The sequence below is a fragment of the Sciurus vulgaris genome (assembly GCF_902686455.1).
Source record: "Sciurus vulgaris genome assembly, chromosome: 14".
Taxonomy (NCBI): domain Eukaryota; kingdom Metazoa; phylum Chordata; class Mammalia; order Rodentia; family Sciuridae; genus Sciurus; species Sciurus vulgaris.
In genome coordinates, this window is record NC_136475.1 from 31,490,650 (window position 1) to 31,511,227 (window position 20,578).

The window sequence follows — 20,578 nt, forward strand, 5'->3', positions numbered from 1 at the left end:
TATATGGAGAATTCAGCAGAAATACAATTATAGTGGAAGATTTTAAGGCATCATGTTACTCTGTGAATTGGATAAGTTATCAAAATCCATGTGAACAACAGTAAAACAGTAAATCAATTCACTATCAGACTTTGAGTTCTGTATGAACAGATTGCATTATCCTTTCATGTGTCTTTATTTTGAGCTGTAAAATAATTTTATTAACTTTCAAAAGGTACAATTTTGATACATGCCATATTATCTGTTTTTATGGGAAAGGAAGGAGGAAGGAAGGAAGGAAGGAAGGAAGAAGGACAGTCTCCAAATGTCTTGGACTTTAATATAATAAAACTTTCCTCAACGCCTACTGAGTCAAAAAGATATATAGCAGTAAGTTATTTAAAAAGTAAAGAGTTTGAGAGCACACTCTAAAAGTGCTTATGAAATGGAGACAAAGGATATTTTATTAGGAGATGTTTTATTATTTGAAAAACAAAAATGATGAACTAAGCACTAAACTCAGAAATCCAGAAAATGAGCATTTAAATAAATTTAAGAAAAGCAGGAAAGGAAAGAGCAAACATAAAAGACATGCTAATGAATTAAAAGCAGTAGAATGTATAAACTCTTGGCAAGTATTTTGGAATAAAAACAAAGGAAGTAGAAATAAAATATTTTAAAAATCATGCATAATCATTTTAAAATTAAAAAAACCACTGTGAAATACATGTTTTTTTTTTCTTGAAAGTATAAGTTAGCAAATTGAAAAGGCAGAAATACTCAAAGTAGTTGTGATGTGTTAAATGTATTATAGAGTTCTTCCCATAAAGGGCTCTCGGGGCAGCTGGTGTTATGGGTAAGTTCCTTTGCTAATTCCAATGCTATTTCAGTAAATAAGGATGTTTTTAAAAGCATCCCCTTGATTCCAAGTAAAGCACAAAAAGACAAATATTACTTTTTAATATTGGTATAAACATTTTATTTAATGTAATTAACCAGCCAGTATATTAAACGCATAGTGCACCATGCCCTGATTTATCCAAGAGACACAGGGATAGAATTACAATGATCTGTGGTGGTGAAATACAATAGAAAATACTTTCCTTAACAAATGCAGATAGTATTTTTTTGATAAGGTTGCCCTTCATATAATAAAATATATGAATATTGAGAATCAATGTTCTCAACAAAGTTTTCAACTTTGAACTTAATTGGTAAACCAGTAACCAAAATCCAATTTAGTGGCCTGGCAGTCCCAGAAAAGCAAAAGTAAGACAGTTAACAGTCGTTATTACTCAATACTGTGAAAATTTTGGTTGTTGCAATATAACATGAGGGAGAAATAAGAGGTATAACCACTAGAAGGTTGGAGATGAAATCATTATAGATGATATGATTGAAATCCTCAAGGGAAAAACAGTTTAAGCACTATTAGAATCAATAAACTGTCTAGGAAAAAAGAGAAGCTCATAAAATGAAATTACTTTGTTGTTATCAGTTGGAAATATGAAAAGAATTATTTCAGAATTTGTAGTTAATATTCTAGGTTAAGTCCAATATAGTTAATTCCTTCTCTCTTTGAAATAGTACCTGAAAATATCAAAGGATTGTCAAAATCTATTTTAGCTCTGGAAATGAGGGCAGGGTTTCACTTATGGCCAGAGCAAATTTCTTCAGATGATGTGCAGCTGGGACCCAAAGAAGAGAGATTCCAGCCAGCTGGAGGAAAAACCCACTTGAGAAAACACGTGAAAGGAAGAACCCTTTTCAATAGAAGAGGCTGTGGTGGTGTTGAGGAAGAACTTGAGGGAATGAGTGAGGACAGACCTCAAACTGATGACTAGCTTTGGTATGTGCAGAAGGTATCAGGGTATAAAACTGTCAGCCTGGGCTAGCGATGTGGTTTCAGCCCCGGGTTGGAGAATGGGGGACCAAAACACAAACAGCAAATAAACGCCACAAAACTGACAGCTCAGGGGCGACCGTCCAGTTTTCCATTGGCTAGAACAACTGGACACCTGAACTCTAAAGACAAAAGAAGGGTCAAGACTCAATATCTCTAGGCTGCCCCCTGCCGTTGGAAGCAGTTACTAAGAGTGAAACTCCTCTCTATCTGGGATTAAGAGTTGAGTACTATTCAAGTCCATTTTAACTCCCCACACTGGACTAGATGGGGCAAAATATGAATGGATGTTTGCCAGGACCAACGCAGAACCAATCTGGGGAGAAAGTAAATGTCTCCTTGGGAAAGATCTTATTTCAAGAAACAGGTGAATATTTAAAGTAATCCCTTATTTGTTTTTAAAACAAGATTTGAAAGCTGTGGCACCCACTCAAAGGGAAGGAAATGCTGCTTTCAAATGAAAACACAGAATTAAAGATGCAAAGGGAGCAGGTAAGAGTAGATAATCTCTTCATCTTACAGTTTCATTAGAAATGCTTCGAATTCACCCAGAAACCAGAAAAGAAAGAAAGAAAGAAAGAAAGAAAGAAAGAAAGAAAGAAAGAAAGAAAGAAAGAAAGAAAGAAAGAAAGAAAGAAAGAAATGCTTGAGATTAGTAAAATAGTAAGAGACAGACTTGAAGGACACAATTTATGTGGAGCACTAACTCTGAAAAGGAGAGAACTCTAGCAAGCAATTTAAAAACATTTTTTAAAGGAAAATTTCCCTAACTAGATATCCAACGTTAGATTGGAAGTCCTGAACCCTGACAGAAAAATTCAATAAAAACCTCTAACATATATAGTTTATGGTGTAGTTTGTAGTTTTTAAACAAAATATAAAATATAATGAAGAATCTTCATTGCATGCAGGCAGGAATTGCAAATTATCTAAAATGGAAAAAGTCAGAAGGCTTCAGATTTCTTCACAAGACTCCATGCCAGAAGACCAAGAAACAACGTTTAAAGAATTTAGAAAGAAAACAATTGTGATGTATTTTTCAGGTGTTTATATACTGATTTTATTTCACCTTTTTATTCTTTATTGACTTTTTAAAATGACAATATTTTTATTCCAGAAGTGGATGCCTTTCATGCTACTAAAGTAAAAATGCCACAGAGACAAAATTTTATAGTTACTATGGAGAAACTTAAATTGTAGATAAACAAAAACAATTTTTTCATGATCTCTAACCCAAAATTTGAGACAAAAACATTGAATATTCAACTTTCTTGCCCATCTCCCCGGACTTTTCACCCAGCATCCAAAAGTGTATGTGTAGGCTTTATAAAACTCACAGACAGTATTAACTACACATATTACTTTGAAGCCTGTTTCATTTACTGATCAGAATATCATGAATGTATCTTCATGTTAATATGCTTGTACAATACCATTTTAAAGGTTTTCTTTGTACAAATCATCCATCATTTTTTAAATCAGTCATCTATGATTGGGCATTTGTTTCTAATTTTACAACCTTATAAACCTTAGTGATATCAATATCTTACATATATATATATTATTGCACTTCGTACTTTCTAAGAGTGCAATTGCTGATTTAAATCAAGTGTACACTTAGAAACCTTGATAGATATTGTCAAATTATCTTTTGGTAAACAACACCCACTCCCTCATAACCATGTTAATACTTAGCATTTTCATTATGTTAAATGTGAAGTAGTCAAATAAAAGAAAAATTGTATCCATTATTGCAGTATAATTTTTCATATTTGTTTATGAGCTATTGGTTTTTGAGTCTTACCTTGTTGTTATTAATTAGAGCTCCTCTAAGCTAATTATATTGTTAGTTTGTCTCATAAATTGCACTTTTTTTTCCTATTCGCCACTTGCAAATGTTCATAAGCTTCCAGATATGCAATTTAATAAACACTATATCTATATTCACATGCACCTGTATTTGCATCTGTATTTATATCTGAATTTGTATCTATATCTATATTAGATCAACAACCTCTTTCTTTTTTGTACTGGAGATTGAACTCAGGGGTATTGTTACACTGAGCTACATCCAAGTTGTTTTATTTTTTATTTTGAGACAAGGTCTTACTGTGTTGCTGAGGCTGTCCTTGAACTTATGATCTTCCTACTGCAGCCTCCTGAGTCACTGGAATTACAGGCATGTGCCACCATGCCCAGATTCAGCAATCGACTTCATTTTGACTTTTGTTTTGAATGTTATGCTTTTGAAGACTTTATTCCATTTTAACTTACTTGGAGTATGTATTGGTTCTAATTTGTGAGAAAGAAATCTAACTTTATGGTTAACCCAGAATTTCTCCATAATGTTTTATAAAAACATTTCTTTTTTTAAAAAAAAGGATTGATAGTTCTTTTTAAATATTATTTTTAGTTGTCAATGGACCTTTATCTTATTTATATGCAGTGCTGAGAATCGAACCCAGTGCCTCACACATGCTAGGCAAATGCTCTACCACCAAGCTACAACCCCAGCCCTATAAATAACATTTCTGTGGGAGGTTAACAGAGTTAATCAAAAGATTATGTGATCAATAAGTTTGGAAGACACAAGGTTTAAGCAGAACTATCCGATTTCTTTACCGTGAAACTTATCACAGTGGAGACTATTCAGTGCAATATAGTTTCAAGTGACAAACCACTAGGAACAATCCAAATATTAATCAATATTATATTGGATAAGTACATCATGGCTTTCCCATACAAAGGTGCACTATGCAGCTCGAAAGGCAAAAAGAGAAGACTTGCTATATACTGATGGGAAAGACCATATGAGATAACCTGACAGATTAAAACAAGAATAGCATGTATTTTTGTTAAGAAAGGAGAATATGAGAATATATGGCTATACTTTCTTAGTTGGCATGAAGAATGGTTGAATGGCTTACAAGGAATTAAGAATAGTGGTGATCTTCTGAAGGGTAGGAGCAGGAGGGAGATGAGATGAGTGGGAGAAATCATTCCTGTCTGTCCTTTAAGACTTTCTGGTTTATAAACCATGTGTATATTACTTAGAAAGATAAATTAGAAAAATTTTAAAAAGAATTTCCATCTGGTCAGGGGCTTCAAATAGTAATATATATTGCAGTTCTTCCAGTTGGGGGTCATGGTAGGCTAGGCTAGGTTTGTTTTCTACAAACTCATTTGAGTGTAGAATCCTACAGTAGTTTGGGGCTCCCTAGGTTTCAAAAAAGTATGAAATGATCCTTATGGACTTGACAAGTCATCTTTAGCATAAAATAAACATAAAATTTTATATTCTTGGGATTCTGTTCCCCGCCTTCCATGTGTGTGTATGTGTGTGTGTGTGTGTGTGTGTGTGTGTGTGTGTGTGTGTGGTTTGTGATTTCTGGTCTCTTTCTTCTATCCTCCAGCACTGGTTATTTGGATATTCAGAAGAGCAAATCACTCTTATCATTCTGTTTCATTTTGCTGATAACCAAGATTACTTTTCATTCAATATTTTTTGAACTATGTTAATCCACTTAATTCTTTTCAGATAATCCACTTTATCAACCACCTAAATGTACTCTTGCAAGTAGTTTGAGAAGAACTGATATCTTTGCAGGATTATATAAAGATAAAAGGGAGACTTTGAGTTTCAAATCTCACATTCGAAAATATATTTCTCAATATTTTCTTAAGCCATTTAACGAAGTCTAAAACAACAAGATAGGTTTCATTTTTTAGACAAGTAAATCCTGATTATTTCTAAATTATTCTGTGTTCTTTTATTTCTGTTGGAAAGGAGATCTCTTATTCATTTTATTTTGGCAAGGATTATTGCTTCTCTAAACTAATTTTTCTTCTTTAAGAGATATTTCCTTTGAAAAAATATATATTTTGGCATTTATTGAGAGAATATATGCTTCTCTTTGATCCATTAATTAGTAATAGACTTCCTGATAATTTACAAATCTTATTTTCTGGAAAAAGTCATACTTACAAACAAAACATTGCTCTTTTAATATAACTTTGAATTTTTTAGCAAATATTTTAACTGAGATGTTTATATGTTTGTACATGGAATTTGCCTGAAGGTTTGTTTTAGGAGCTTTCTTTGTCAGTTGTTTATATCTGGGTTATGCTAAATCTATACAATAAATGAGCAAGATTTCCACATTGAAAAACTTAGGGCATTTGAAAGAATTTCCTTGAACAAGTTTTGATTCCAGTTGCTTTGATAAATATACCTGGTGATCAGTGTTTTCATCCCTGTCCCTTACTTTCCGAACTGTATCAATTGGTTATTTATGGTTTTACAGGAAATCATCCATTTTAGCTTATTGTCAGTTATGCTTACTGGCCTGGTTAGGTTTTCTTTTTCTCACTCTGAGGACAGTTGCTCCAGAAGTTGATTGCAGCTGTCCAGAGGAATCCCAGTCTGGATGCTGGTGGTCCCATCTAAAGGCTTCTAGGATCACTCTGACCTCCTAACTAGAGGCTGTGTGCTGTGTCATCTACAGCAGCACTGGGTGGTCGCCTCCTCTTGGGCTCTATCTGCAAAATATTTACCAGAAGCGTAGTGAAATTCCTGGCATTTGTATGGCAACTTTCCTAGTTTCTGCATTAATGTGTGCTTTCCTTTCTTTCTTCCTTCTTCCTTTTTTTTTTTTTTTTTTTTTTTTTTTTTTTTTCATGCTACTGTCTTTCCCTGCAGTGTCAATACACTCTTCATTCTTGGTTTAACAGCTTCTCATCAACAGTGGTGACAACACTAGGGGCCCTGGGCTATGTTTATAAACGTAGTGGGTGTCAGGGGAGAAGATGAATCACAGCAACTAGCATCAACAATCAGTCCTGGAAACACAAATACGCCGACACGCTTGGCCAAGGCCTGCAGCAGCTTGGCAAAGGGTCTACTCTTCCTTTCTTTCTTTGTCTTTTTTAATTTGCAAAATGACCAAGAAGTTGAAAAACCTGAGAAGTGATGTATTTTCGAATACTTCCTTTTCCACTTTCATTCCTTGACAGTGAACTGATTTTCAATTATTATTTTTTAATTAATGAATATAAATACAAAATTTTAACTGATTTTTGATAATGGATTGTATATATAAAAGGGAAAATGCCATGAACATTGGTGATGGCATACTTTTATAGTCTTCTGTTACAACATGAACTGATAGAGAATTATATTAGAGTTAATATGCCTACACTTGTGTACATTTCCACAAAAGCTCCGGGCAAAGAGTCATGAGTGACACTACTTTCTAGTATCACTTCCTTTCTCAGACTATTGCGAGTATTTGAAATTTAGAAGAGGTATTTCCTTTTTGCTAAAGCTGCACAACAAAGTTATGAACATAGAAGTTTAATTAACAGAAAACGACATATGATCGATATTAATAAATGATTTGGGAAGCTGTAATTCCCCAGGATGTCTAATCTTACTCCTTGGGATGTCTTTATCATTTTTCTTCCTCATTATAGACTTGATGGTTTTGGTGGTGGGCTCTTTGGTGAAGAAAGGTTGATTCCTTCATTTCCTTTGTCCTCAGGGGCATTACTTTGATACCTCCAGGACTACTGTCACTGTGTGACCTGTATGGCATCCACAAGAATGGCCTTGGCTTGATTAACTTTGAAATTTACTGCATGATCCTCATAGTTTTCAAAGAAGTGGGAAGTGGGGAATGCATTTTGCAAAGCCAAACTTTTCTTGTTTATTCCCTCATCTTCCTGCATCTGTGCTTTCTTCCTCCACCAGGAAGAGGCATTTTTGGTCACACATCAAATTGTTCTTCATCACCTGTCAATCAAGTTCTTCTTTATAGAACTTCTTGGGTAGTGTCACTGTTGTGCAAGAACAGCCTCCATTAGGCTTCCAGGTTGCAAGTTATGTGGCAGACTCAATTACAAATTATGATAATATGGTATCAATGATGAGACCAAGAACTCATTTTTATGAGTTTTATAACATTAGCACAATTTTCTATCACTGCATTGTAAACATAAATAGAGGATGGCAGAGGAAACTAAGCTCGTTCTCCCAGGGTCTAGGCTTTATCTAGAAGCAGCCTATGAAGTTTGGTGTTTTATCTGACTAGCCAGTTAAGAAAAACTACTGGTGTAATCAATTTCCAAAGGAGGGCATTCATTAATAACATAACATCTGTGTGTGTATGTGTGTATATACACACACACACAAATATATACATATATATTTGCATCATGTTGTAGAAATATGTTTAAAGACATAGAAAATGATTATGTCATGGTAAATGAAATAAGCAGATTATAAAATGTGTGTGAAATGGCTAGTAAATTATGAAAAGATGTTCAACCCCACTGAACTAAAAGAAATGTTAATAAATATTAGTTGTAATGAGATATCACTTTACCCCCATCAGATAGGCAAAAATCTAAAAGCTTGACAATACGCTTCGGTGGCAAGGCTGTAAAGAAGCAGGCCCTTTCATACATTGCTGGTAGGAATGCAAATTTGTACAATCTTACATAGAGAAAAAGATGTCAAAATAAAAATGACATATTTCCCTTTTGAGAGTTTATGCTACAGATATCCTTGCATGATAGATATGAGTTATTCATGGCCACACTCTGTAATAGCAAAAGGTTGGAAACAATCCAAAGTCCACCAATAAATGACGGCTTGAATAGTATTGTACATTCAAAAAGTATAATACTGTGTAGCTGAAAAAGAAAAAAAATATCTTTATGAATTCATGTGAAAAGATTTCTGAGACATATTGCTAAGTTAATAAAGGAGGTGTAGAATAGTTTGCATAATAAGCTGTTTTGTATTATAAGAGGGAAACAATCTACAATGCTGACTTGGATGTCTATGTTGGTTCAAAAAAAACTAAGAACAGAGCCTTGTCCCCCTCCAGCTGCAGGCTTTTTCCACAGGGCGATCCAAGATGGCGGACTAGAGGGTGACTGCATCTCCAGTCGCTCCAGAACCCAGGATTCAAGAAGGGGAGGCATTGAGAGACTCGAACTAAAATAGAACCACGGGGTGAGTCTCCCCCACCCACTGAAGCTCAGCTGGGCAGTAGGCCCGAATTCGGGTGGCTTATTAGAGTAGGACAGGGCAGATAGAGTTTCCCCCAGGCAGCTCTGAGCACTCTGGCGGTGGGTTCCTCCCACAGGGCCAGATTCTCCAGCCACAAGGAGCAGGCCCCCCAGTGAGAGCCTTTCTGCACAGAAGCAGCATGGGGCCAGCTCAGGCCCGCCCCGCTGCCAGCCCGCCCCACAGGTTGTTTCAGATATCAGCACAGGGCAGCCAGGGACTTCCCCAAGCAGCCCAGCACCCTCTGGCGGAAAGCGTCTTTCTAGACTAGCTTCTTGGGGCAGACCGCCCAGTGAGAGCCTGTCTACACAGAGCCAGCTACAAGTCCCCAAGCCAGTGGAGACCTCCGACCTGCAAGCAGCCTCTGGGACCAGGGCTGGGCAGCAAGAGATCTCTCCAGGTCTCTCTCCCTGGAACCAGTAGTGGGCTAGGGGCAGCGTTCTTCGGAAGCACTACATTATCAAGTTAATCCAAGACTTCAGGCTACTGAAGGCTGGTAGGGGATACACTGGAAATCTACAGGGATACTATAAGCCAATAGAGGAAATCTACAATATCACAGAGTCCCACTGACATCTGACCAATATGAGAAAACAAGGGAAGAAAATGTCCAAAATAAACCTAGATACTATATCAATAAAACCCAATGACAGCACAGCAGAAGAAATGTCAGAAAGGGAGTTCAGAATGTGCATAATTAAAACAATCAGGGAAGCAAATGAGGAGATGACAGAACAAATGCAGACATTAAATGAACGCACCAATCAACAGTTAAAAGAGCAAATATGGGAAGCAAAAGAGCATTTCAATAAAGAGTTAGAGATACTGAAAAAAAAAAAAAAAAAAAAACCAAACAGATATCCTTGAAATGAAGGAAACAATAAACCAAGTTAAAAACTCCATAGAAAGCATAATAGAATAGATCACCTGAAAGACAGAACCTCAGATATTGAAGACAAAATATTTAATCTTGAAAACAAGGTTGACCAAATAGAAAAGATGGTAAGAAATCATGAACAGAATCTACAAGAATTATGGGATATCATGAAGAGGCCAAATTTAAGAATTATTGGGATTGAGGAAGGCTTAGAGAAACAAACCAAAGGAATGAACAATCTATTCAATGAAATAATATCAGAAAATTTTCCAAATCTGAAGAATGAAATGGAAAACCAAGTACAAGAAGATTATAGGACTCCAAATATACAAAATTATAACAGACCCACACCAAGGCACATTATTATGAAAATAGCTAACATACAAAATAAAGACAGAATTTTAAAGGCCGTGAGAGAAAAGAATCAAATTATATTCAGGAGAAACCAATAAGAATATCAGCAGATTTTTCAATCCAGACCCTAAAAGCTAGAAGGGCCTGGAACAACATTTACCAAGCTCTGAAAGAAAATGGATGCCAACCAAGAATCTTATACCTAGCAAAATTTCTTTCAGATTTGACAATGAAATAAAATCCTTCCATGATAAACAAAAGCTAAAGGAATTTACAAAAAGAAAGCTGGCATTACAGAACATTCTCAGCAAAATATTCCATGAGGAAGAGATGAAAAACAACGATGCAAATCAGCAACAGGAGGAATTAGCCTAAAGGAATAGCCAAATAAAGGAGAAACCAAATCATGTCAGAAAACAAAAATGCCCCAAATGACTGGGAATATAGCCCACTTAAATCATATCTCAATAATAACCCTGAATGTTAATGGCCTGAACTCATCAATCAAAAGACATAGACTGGCAGATTGTGTTACAAAGAAAAATCCAACAATATGCTGCCTGCAAGAGACTCATCTCATAGAAAGAGATACCCATAGACTAAAGGTGAAAAAACATACCATGCACATGGACACAGCAAAAAAGCTGGAGTATCCATCCTCATTTCAGATAATGTGGACTTCAAGCCAAAACTAGTCAGAAGGGATAAAGAAGGACATTACATACTGCTTAAGGGAAGCATAAATCAGCAAGACATAACAATCATAAACATCTATGCCCGAACATTGGTTCATCCATGTACGTCAAACAAATCCTTCTCAATTCCAGAAATCAAATAGACCACAACACAATAATACTAGGTGATTTCAACACACCTCTCTCACCGCTGGATAGATCGTCGAAACAAAAATTGAATAAAGAAACCATAGATCTCAATAACACATTCAACAATTTAGACTTAACCGACTTATATAGAATATACCATCCAACAAAGAACGAATACACTTTCTTCTCAGCAGCACATGGATCCTTCTCTAAAATAGACCATGTTTTATGCCACAAAGCTACTGTTAGCAAATACAAGAAGATAGAGATATTACCTTGTACTCTATCAGATCATAATGGACTGAAATTAGAAATAAATGACAAAATAAAAAACAGAAACTTCTCCAATACTTGGAGATTAAATAATACACTATTATATGATGAATGGATAATAGAAGACATCAGGAGGGAAATTAAAAAAAATTCTTAGAAGTAAATGAGAACAAAGACACATCATATCAAAATCTCTGGGACACTATGAAAGCAGTACTTAGAGGAAGATTTATTTCATGGGGCACATTCAACAAAAGAAGTAGAAATCAACAAATAAACGACTTAACATTGCAGCTCAAAGCCCTAGAAAAAGAAGAGCAGACCAACACCAAAAGTAGTAGAAGACAGGAAATAGTTAAAATCAGAGCTGAAATCAACGAAATTGAAACAAAAGAAACAATCGGAAAAATTAACAAAATAAATAGTTGGTTCTTTGAAAAAATAAACAAAATTGATAAACCCTTAGCCACACTAACAAAGAAAAAGAAGAGAAAACTCAAATTACTAAAATTCGGAATGAACAAGGAAATATCACAACAGACACGAGTGAAATACAAAACATAATTAGAAGCTATTTTGAAAATCTATACTCCAACAAAACAGAAAACCTCGAAGACATCAACAAGTTTCTAGAGACATATGAATTACCTAAACTGAACGAGGAAGACATACACAACTTAAATAAATCAATTTCAAGCAATGAAATAGAAGAGGTCATCAAAAGCCTACCAACAAAGAAAAGTCCAGGACCAGATGGGTTCTCAGCTGAGTTCTACAAAACCTATAAAGAAGAGCTCATTCCAATACTTCTCAAAGTATTCCATAAAATAGAAGAGGAGGAAACCCTTCCAAACTCATTCTATGAAGCCAATATCACCCTGATACCTAAACCAGACAGAGACACATCGAGGAAAGAAAGTTTCAGACCAATATCCTTAATGAACATCAACGCAAAAATTCTCAACAAAATTTTAGCAAATCACATACAAAAATATATTAAAAAGATAGTGCACCACGATCAAGTGAGTTTTATCCCAGGGATACAAGGTTGGTTCAATATCCGGAAATCAATAAACGTCATTCACCATTTCAACAGACTAAAAGTTAAGAATCACATGATTATTTCAATAGATGCAGAAAAAGCATTCAATAAAATACAGCATCCCTTCATGCTCAAAACACTAGAAAAAATTGGGGTAGTGGGAACATTCCTTAACATTGTGAAGGCCATCTATGCTAAGCCCATGGCCAATATCATTCTAAATGGTGAAAAACTGAAAGCATTCCCCCTAAAAACTAGAACAAGGCAGGGATGCCCTCTTTCACCACTTCTATTCAACATTGTTCTTGAGACTCTAGCCAGAGAAATTAGACAAACCAAAGAAATTAAAAGGGATACGAATTGGAAAAGAGGAACTCAAACTATCCCTGTTCGCTGATGACATGATTATATATTTAGAGGAACCTGGAAATTCCACCAGAAAACTCTTAGATCTCATAAGTGAATTCAGTAAAGTAGCAGGTTACAAGATCAATGCTCATAAATCCAACGCATTTTTATATGTAAGTGATGAATCTTCAGAAAGAGAAATTAGGAAAATTACCCCATTCACAATAGCATCAAAAAAAAAATAAAATACTTGGGAATCAATCTCAGAAAAGAGGTGAAAGACCTCTACAATGAGAACTACAGAACACTAAAGAAAGAAATTAAAGAAAACCTTAGAAGATGGAAAGATCTCCCATGTTCATGGATAGGAAGAATTAATATTGTCAAAATGGCCATACTACCTAAAGTGCTATACAGATTCAATGCAATTCCAATTAAAATCCCAATGACGTACCTTACAGAAATAGAGCCAGCAATTATGAAATTCATCTGGAAGAATAAGAAACCCAGAATAGCTAAAGCAATCCTCAGTAGAAAGAGCGAAGCAGGGGGTATTACAATACTAGATCTTCAACTCTATTACAAAGCAATAGTAACAAAAACGGCATGGTATTGGTACCAAAATAGACAGGTAGATCAATGGTACAGAATAGAGGACATGGACACAAACCCAAATAAATAACGATTTTCTCATACTAGACAAAGGTGCCAAAAATATGCAATGGAGAAAAGATAGCGCCTTCAATAAATGGTGCTGGGAAAACTGGAAAACCATATGCAACAGAATGAAATTAAACCCCTCTCTCTCACCCTGCACAAAACTCAACTCACAATGGATCAAGGACCTCGGAATCAGACCAGAGACCCTGCATCTTATAGAAGAAAAAGTAGGTCCAAACCTTCAACTTGTTGGCTTAGGATCAGACTTCCTTAACAGGACTCCCATAGCACAAGAAATAAAAGCAAGAATCAATAACTGGGATAGATTCAAACTAAAAAGCTTTCTCTTAGCAAAGGAAACTATCAGTAATGTGAAGAGAGAGCCTACAGAGTGGGAGAATATCTTTGCCACTCATACTTCAGATAGAGTGCTAATATCCAGAATCTATAAAGAACTCAAAAAAACTCTACACCAAGAATACAAATAATCCAATCAACAAATGGGCTAAGGAAATGAACAGACACTTCACAGAAGAAGATCTACAAGCAATCAAAAGATATATGAAAAAAGGTTCAACATCTCTAGTAATAAGAGAAATGCAAATCAAAACTACCCTAAGATTTCATCTCACCCCAATTAGAATGGCGATTATCAAGAACACGAGCAACAATAGGTGTTGGCGAGGATGTGGGGAAAAAGGTACACTCATACATTGCTGGTGGGGTTGCAAATTAGTGCAGCCACTCTGGAAAGCAGTATGGAGATTCCTTCAGAAAGCTTGGAATGAAACCATCATTTGACCCAGCTATCCCACTCCTTGGCCTATACCCAAAGGACTTAAAATCAGCATACTACAGAGATACAGCCACATCAATGTTCATAGCTGTTCAATTCACCATAGCCAGAGTGTGGAACCAACCTAGATGCCCTTCAGTTGATGAATGGATAAAGAAACTGTGGTGTATATATTCAATGGAATATTACTCCGCCATGAAGAATGATAAAATTATGGCATTTGCAGGCAAATGGATGAAATTGGAGGATATCATGCTAAGTGAGATAAGCCAATCTCAAAAAACTAAAGGACGAATGATCTCCCTGATAAGCGGATGAGGACATATAATGGGGGGTAGGAGGGGTTAGCGTTAGGGCTAGGGTTAGGTTGAGGGTTAGGGATAAGGAGGGTGGTAAGAATGGAGGGAGGAAGGACTGTATAGAGGGAAAAGAGTGGTGGAAGGGTTGGGGAGAAGGGGAAAAATAACAGAATGAATCAAACAACATTGCCCTATGTAAATTTATGATTTTTAATTAAAAAATGGAAAAAAAAAGAAACTAAGAACAATGTTTACCTGGACGAATAGTCTTCAAATAAAGCTAGTTAATAATGGGAATATGAGTGATTAAAGAAGTCATGGGAATTTTATTTTCCAACGTGACATGACATATTTTTAAATGCAAAATAAAGTTGTAAATGACTTTCCAGGAAAATGAACAAGTGCATCAACAGTATTTTTTGGTTCAGAGTCCCCTGCCCTTGAACATAGCAGGACCAAAGGGATACAAGCTCTAACTATATGGGTCTTGCTCTTGGATTTCACATTTGCCACTTACCTCCAGGGACAAACATTTGGTTTATCCTCCCTTAGATGAGTTGGGAAAATTCAGGGGATCTGGCACACAGGAGTGAGCAAGATAAAATACAGGTCAAGTAAATATCAGGATAGGTGGGGCCCGACACATGTTGAACATTCAGAGGTAAGTACCTACAAGAAATGTCATCTCAGATAACGCCCCACATCTCAGAAAATAATTTCTTCTGGGAGGATTTTTGTGTTATCTGAATGAAATCAATATTTTAAAGTTTGTGAAAAAAAAAAAAGAAATGTTGAAGAGTGAATTTTAAGTTAAAAAATAAAACATATATTTCAGAAAGTATATATGTCAAATTATCTGGCATTATTTGTAATTTTCAAGCCAATATTAATGCTGCAACCATTGAGCTGAATATATATATATAACAATGCTACCCCCTCAGAAACGCCTGTAAGTGTCTCTTCTTGATCACACCATGGTCTTCATTTTCATGGCAACCACTTCCTTGCTTACATTTAGAGTTTTGCTACTTACATATTTCAGAAAAAGTCATTTTGTTTTGCTTGTTCTAGAACTTTGTAAGAACCATCTATGTAATGTGGAGCTACATTTTGTCCATTTCATTAGCAATATAATATTCCATTACATGCTTGTGCCACAATTGTTTATCCATTCTATTGATGATAGACATTTAAACTGTCTCCAGCGGAAGGCATTAAGATCAATACTGAGAGCTCAGTGTGATGGTGCATGCCTGTAATCCCAGAGGCTCAAGAGGTTGAGGCAAGAGGATCCCAAGTTCAAGGCCAGCCTCAGCAATTTAGCAGAGGGCCCTAAGCAACAGTGAGAACTTGCATCAAACAAAAAACTTTAAAAAGAATGGGGATGTGGGATGTTGCTCAGTGGTTAAGCACCCCTCAGCTCAATCCCCTGTGCCAACAACAACAACAACAACAACAAAAACAACAACAACAAAACAAGGAATAAGGCCAATGGGCATTGTTAGGTGTACTTGGGTAAATATTTGAATGAGTTTCTGTAGGGTAATTATCTCTAATTATTAAGCTTTTGAGTTTTGAGACAGCTTGCACAGTTTCTTTTCTTAGATACTAGAAGGTATTTTCCAACATGATTTTATCAGTTTATGCGTCTACCAATCAACAAAAGTAACAATTGCTTCACATCCATTGAAAGTTTGAAATAGTTTTTTCACACTTATTAACATTTGCTAGTCTGATAGTGTGTAATCATATCTCATTATGGTTTTCATTTGTATTTTGCTGGTGAGGAATGAAGTCATGTGTCTCTTCATATATTTATTGGACATTTGAATTTTGGGGGGGAAGTGAGAGTTCAAAACTTTTTCCTATTTTTTAAATTGGATTGCCTTCTTTCAGTGCTTCATTTAATCCATGTATTAATAAAGAGTCTGAATGATGAATGATTAGGGTTGAAGGTATATCAGGTAGCCAACAGCTTTTATGTAATTACTAGCACAAATTATCTATCAGACAAATTAGGCTTAAGCTTCTGCCTAGCATACTACCCACTGCTGGTCATCTGCCAGTGGACCCTGACCAATGAATGATATTAATGTCAGTAGTTAACATTCAGCAACTCTTAACCACATGCAGGGCCCTGAGCCGAGCACTTTATGTGGGTTCTTTTATTTGCTTCCCTGAAGACCTCTATGTGGAATGTACTGTTAGGCTTAGGGGCTTAAATGAGTGGACTATTATGACTCAATTAGAGGGTGATGGCATTGGGAGATGCTCTCTCACCTAACTCCAGAGCCCACATCCTTACTCTAATAATAGTACTTTCTAATTATTATACTGCCTTAAAATAAAGTTTCCATCTGGTTTCAAATTTGGGATTATTCTGGGGAAATGATCATTGTTAGTTCTAAAAGAAGAGAATGTAATTAAATACTGAGTTTAGATATGGTAAAATTTAAATTCCCTAAAAATATAGCACAATGCACATAGAGACACTGAGAAAAAGAAAATAAGGTTGAATGAAGCTTCACTATGCACTTGCTTTACGTTTGTATTGCAGTCAATATATAAATAGTATAGATTTCAGATCTGCTATTGTCTCATTAAGTGTGTTATACATCTTCAACACATAAAATCAGATGCTTGTAAGTTAGTCATTTTTTTTTTAGGTTAAGATGATCAAGTAGACAATGATAGCAAAACTCAGCATGCATCCAGTAGCAGCTACTCTAAATTTTCAAATCAAGGAAATAAGACAATCCAATGCATTGAGTTTGGTCTCGAAGGGATTTTCTAGTCATTAATGAGCATAACACACCCAAGTATTCAAAACTAAGGCTCTGAACGTTATTAATGTTTTTTGGCTTCCCCAGGGATCTGTGGGAACATAAATCTACTTCCAAGTTAAACTTCAAATTTGTTGCAAGATAAAAGAACTGTGAGTATTTGGAAACAAAAATTGTAGAAATGTTTACAATAAAAAAAAAATTGTAGAAAGCTGATCAGACTTTGAAAAAAATGATGAGAACTAGGAAGAGAGCTGTGGTCTGTGTGTCCAGGTGGAGGTTTCTGGAGCAGTTTAAGGAGGTCTCCCCCCATCCCCTTTTGAGTAAATCTTCTGGCTTGATCACATTAACCGGTGCTGCACAGCTTGTAAAGCTATGTTTTCTCCCGTTGCTCAGGCTTGTAGTTCCTTTGAAAGAATAATTTTCAATGTCTCCTTCTAGGCTGAGCATTAATCCCCCCACTGATTGATCGATTAAATCCCACTGTCTGTGCCTGGAAGGCGATGTCTGAGCTTTATGTATTGCTTCCTGGCAAGCCACATTTCCATGCTCCGCGGAACAGATGTGGCAGTATAAACGTGTGCAACAGGCTCTTGAGCCTTCAAATCTTGGGGGCATGACAGGTATAGTGTCTCATTTTAACATTTAATAAATTTACAGGCCTCACGAATAAACTGGTTCATGAATTTGGTTCATAACTTTTGTACGGCATTTAATAGCTTACAAGGTGAGAACGCATGTCTCATTTGATCTTCACAACAGTGGTGTATAGGAAACAGCTTTATTATCTTCCATTTTGGAAGGAGGAGAGGCTATGCTCCTTGCCCAGGTTCACAAAGCTAGGGGCAATCTTATAATTATAACCCAGAACTTCTGATTTTAACACCAATGTTGTTCTGTGATTCACATAATGAAACCAAAATTGGAGAATTATAGAAGCTGTTCAAAAGGACCTACTTTACCCATTGGCTCTGAGTATAGAAAACAAATGATAACATAAATGTCATCGCTGCTCACTTGAGCAGAACAAAACAAAGAAAAAGCCATTTCAGTGTTGCCTCTAGGATAAGGAGTATTAGAGAAAATTGCCAAGATGCTTTGATAAACCCTAAATGTGACCAGCCTTCCTCCTGGAAGATAAGCAGGCCTTCTCTGTTAGGCCTTCTCTGTAACTCCTAAATTCTCAATACTCTGGTTTACATTCTCATGCATTTCACTTGTACTCTCTTCTCACAAGGCAAAACCCCAGAAGGTAAAATCTGAGATAAATGATTCAAGAGTAAGTATCTTATTTAGGAAGAGAAAAAAACACCGTGGAGCCCAGGTTCAGGAAAGGGATGGTGGGACATGGAATGCACAGTATAGAGGTAGGTAACTTCTGAGCAACTGGAGCAACAAACCCGGAGACATCCCTTCCAGAGGGAGGGAGCACGGTGTGTATAGGCCAACTCCCCTGTCAGTCATTGTTGAGAGCTGCCAGGTGTGGTAGGAACTTCCCCACCCTCCAGTGCAACTTGCAGGAGGGCAGAGGGGCAGCCTGAAGCTTAGGAAAAAGTTCCCAGACAAAAAAATGCAGATAGTGGCATGAAAACAGCTCCTGAAAACATCTGAGGGACATGGTGGGGTCATCCATGAGTCTGCTATAACAGGATCAAGGTCTCACATTTTTTTTTTTTTTTAAATTCTCCTTCAAAGTCCAGAATAGCATTTGGGGTATTAAAACTTGCTCATAACTGTGAACATAACCTGATGTCAGGGTAGATGTGAGAAATGTTTATAGGTACACATTAAATTTTAACTGATGAGAAATATGGAAAGAAAGTAGGAACAAGAAAACCTTGAATCACAGCAGCTTCAGAGAGAGACCCATCTCTACTCACACTTTTTCATAAATCTTGTCGGGGTGCTCTGGCCATTCGATCATGCACACAACTCTGCTGGGCATGGTCTCAGTGGTTGAGTAGTAGCCTTGGGGGAAGGCCAGCAGGAGAGCCAGGATCCAGATGACGCAGATGACTACTTTGGTGGCTGTGGCTGAGAGCCGGGGCTGGAGGGGATGGATGATAGCCATGTATCTGGAACAGAGAAGAATGGACAAAGTTCTGATTTGGTCACCAAAATCTGCCAACAAAATTTTTCCCAAAACATTTTGATTCCTGATGATTTTTTCCAACTATTTTCTTTATTTTCCTCTATTTAAATTTTTTTTTTTTTACTTTTACAGACTGCCTTTTGATTCATTGTATACAAATGGGGTACAACTTTTCATTTCTATGGTTGTACACAATGTAGATTCACATCGTCCATGTAATCATATATGTACATAAGGTAATGATGTCTGTCTCATTCCACCATCTTTCGTACCCCCACTCCCTCTCATTTCCCTCTATGTAATCTAAAGTTCCTCCATTCTTCTCTCACCCCTATTCCCCCATCCCCATTATGTATTATCATTCACTCAACAGAGAAAACATTTAGCCTCTGGTTTCTTTGGGATTGTCTTATTTCACTTGGCATGATATTCTCCAATTCCACTCATTTACATGCAAAAGCTTGTAATGGCTTCTTTATTCCATTATGTATATATATCACAATTTCTTTATCCATTCATCTATTGAAGGGCATCTAGGTTGGTTCCATAAACTAGCTACTGTGAACTGAGCTGCTATGAACATTGATGTGGCTGTGTTACTATAGTATGCTGATTTTAAGTCCTTTGGGTATAAAACAAGGAGTGGGATAACTGGGTCAAAAGGCAGGTCCATTCCAAGTTTTCTGAGGAATCTCTATATTGCTTTCCAGAGTGACTGCACTAATTTGCAACTCCACCAGCAATGTAAAAGTGTGCCTTTTCCCCCACATCCACGCTACCACGTATTATTGCTTGTGATAATAGCCATTCTAATTGGAGTAAGATGAACTCTTAGGGTGGTTTTAATTTGCATTTCTCTAATTACTAGAGATGTTGAACACTTTTTCATATATTTGCTAATTGCCTGTATATCTTCTTACATAAAGTGTCTGCCCAGTTCCTTAGACCATTTATTGGATTCTTTGTATGTTTGGTGTAAAGTTTTGTAAGTTCTTTATACATTTTGGTGATTAGTGCTCTATCTGAAGGGTGTGTGGAAAAGATTTTCTTCCACTCTGTAGGCTCTCTTTTCACATTATTGATTGTATCCTTTGCTGAGAAAAAGCTTTTTAGTTTGAATCCATCCCATTTATTGATTCTTGCTTCCATTTCTTGTGTTTTAGGAGTCTTGTTAAGGAAGTCTGGTCCTAAGCCAACATGATGAAGATTTGAACCTACTTTGTCTTCTTTTTGGTGCAGGGTCTTTGGTCTAATTCCTAGGTCCTTGGTCCATTTT

The 20,578-nt window shown here is 36.3% G+C and overlaps 1 protein-coding gene across 2 annotated transcripts in view; it reads right to left on the bottom strand.

The window, feature by feature from the left end:
• TACR1 (tachykinin receptor 1) overlaps positions 1–20,578 on the bottom strand; it is a 165,055-nt gene that overhangs the window by 64,942 nt on the left and 79,535 nt on the right. For both annotated transcript variants that reach the window (XM_079110433.1, XM_079110432.1), the window contains exon 3: positions 19,091–19,285. In XM_079110433.1, the coding sequence (XP_078966559.1) occupies positions 19,091–19,285 (195 nt within the window). The remainder of the gene's footprint in view (positions 1–19,090; positions 19,286–20,578) is intronic.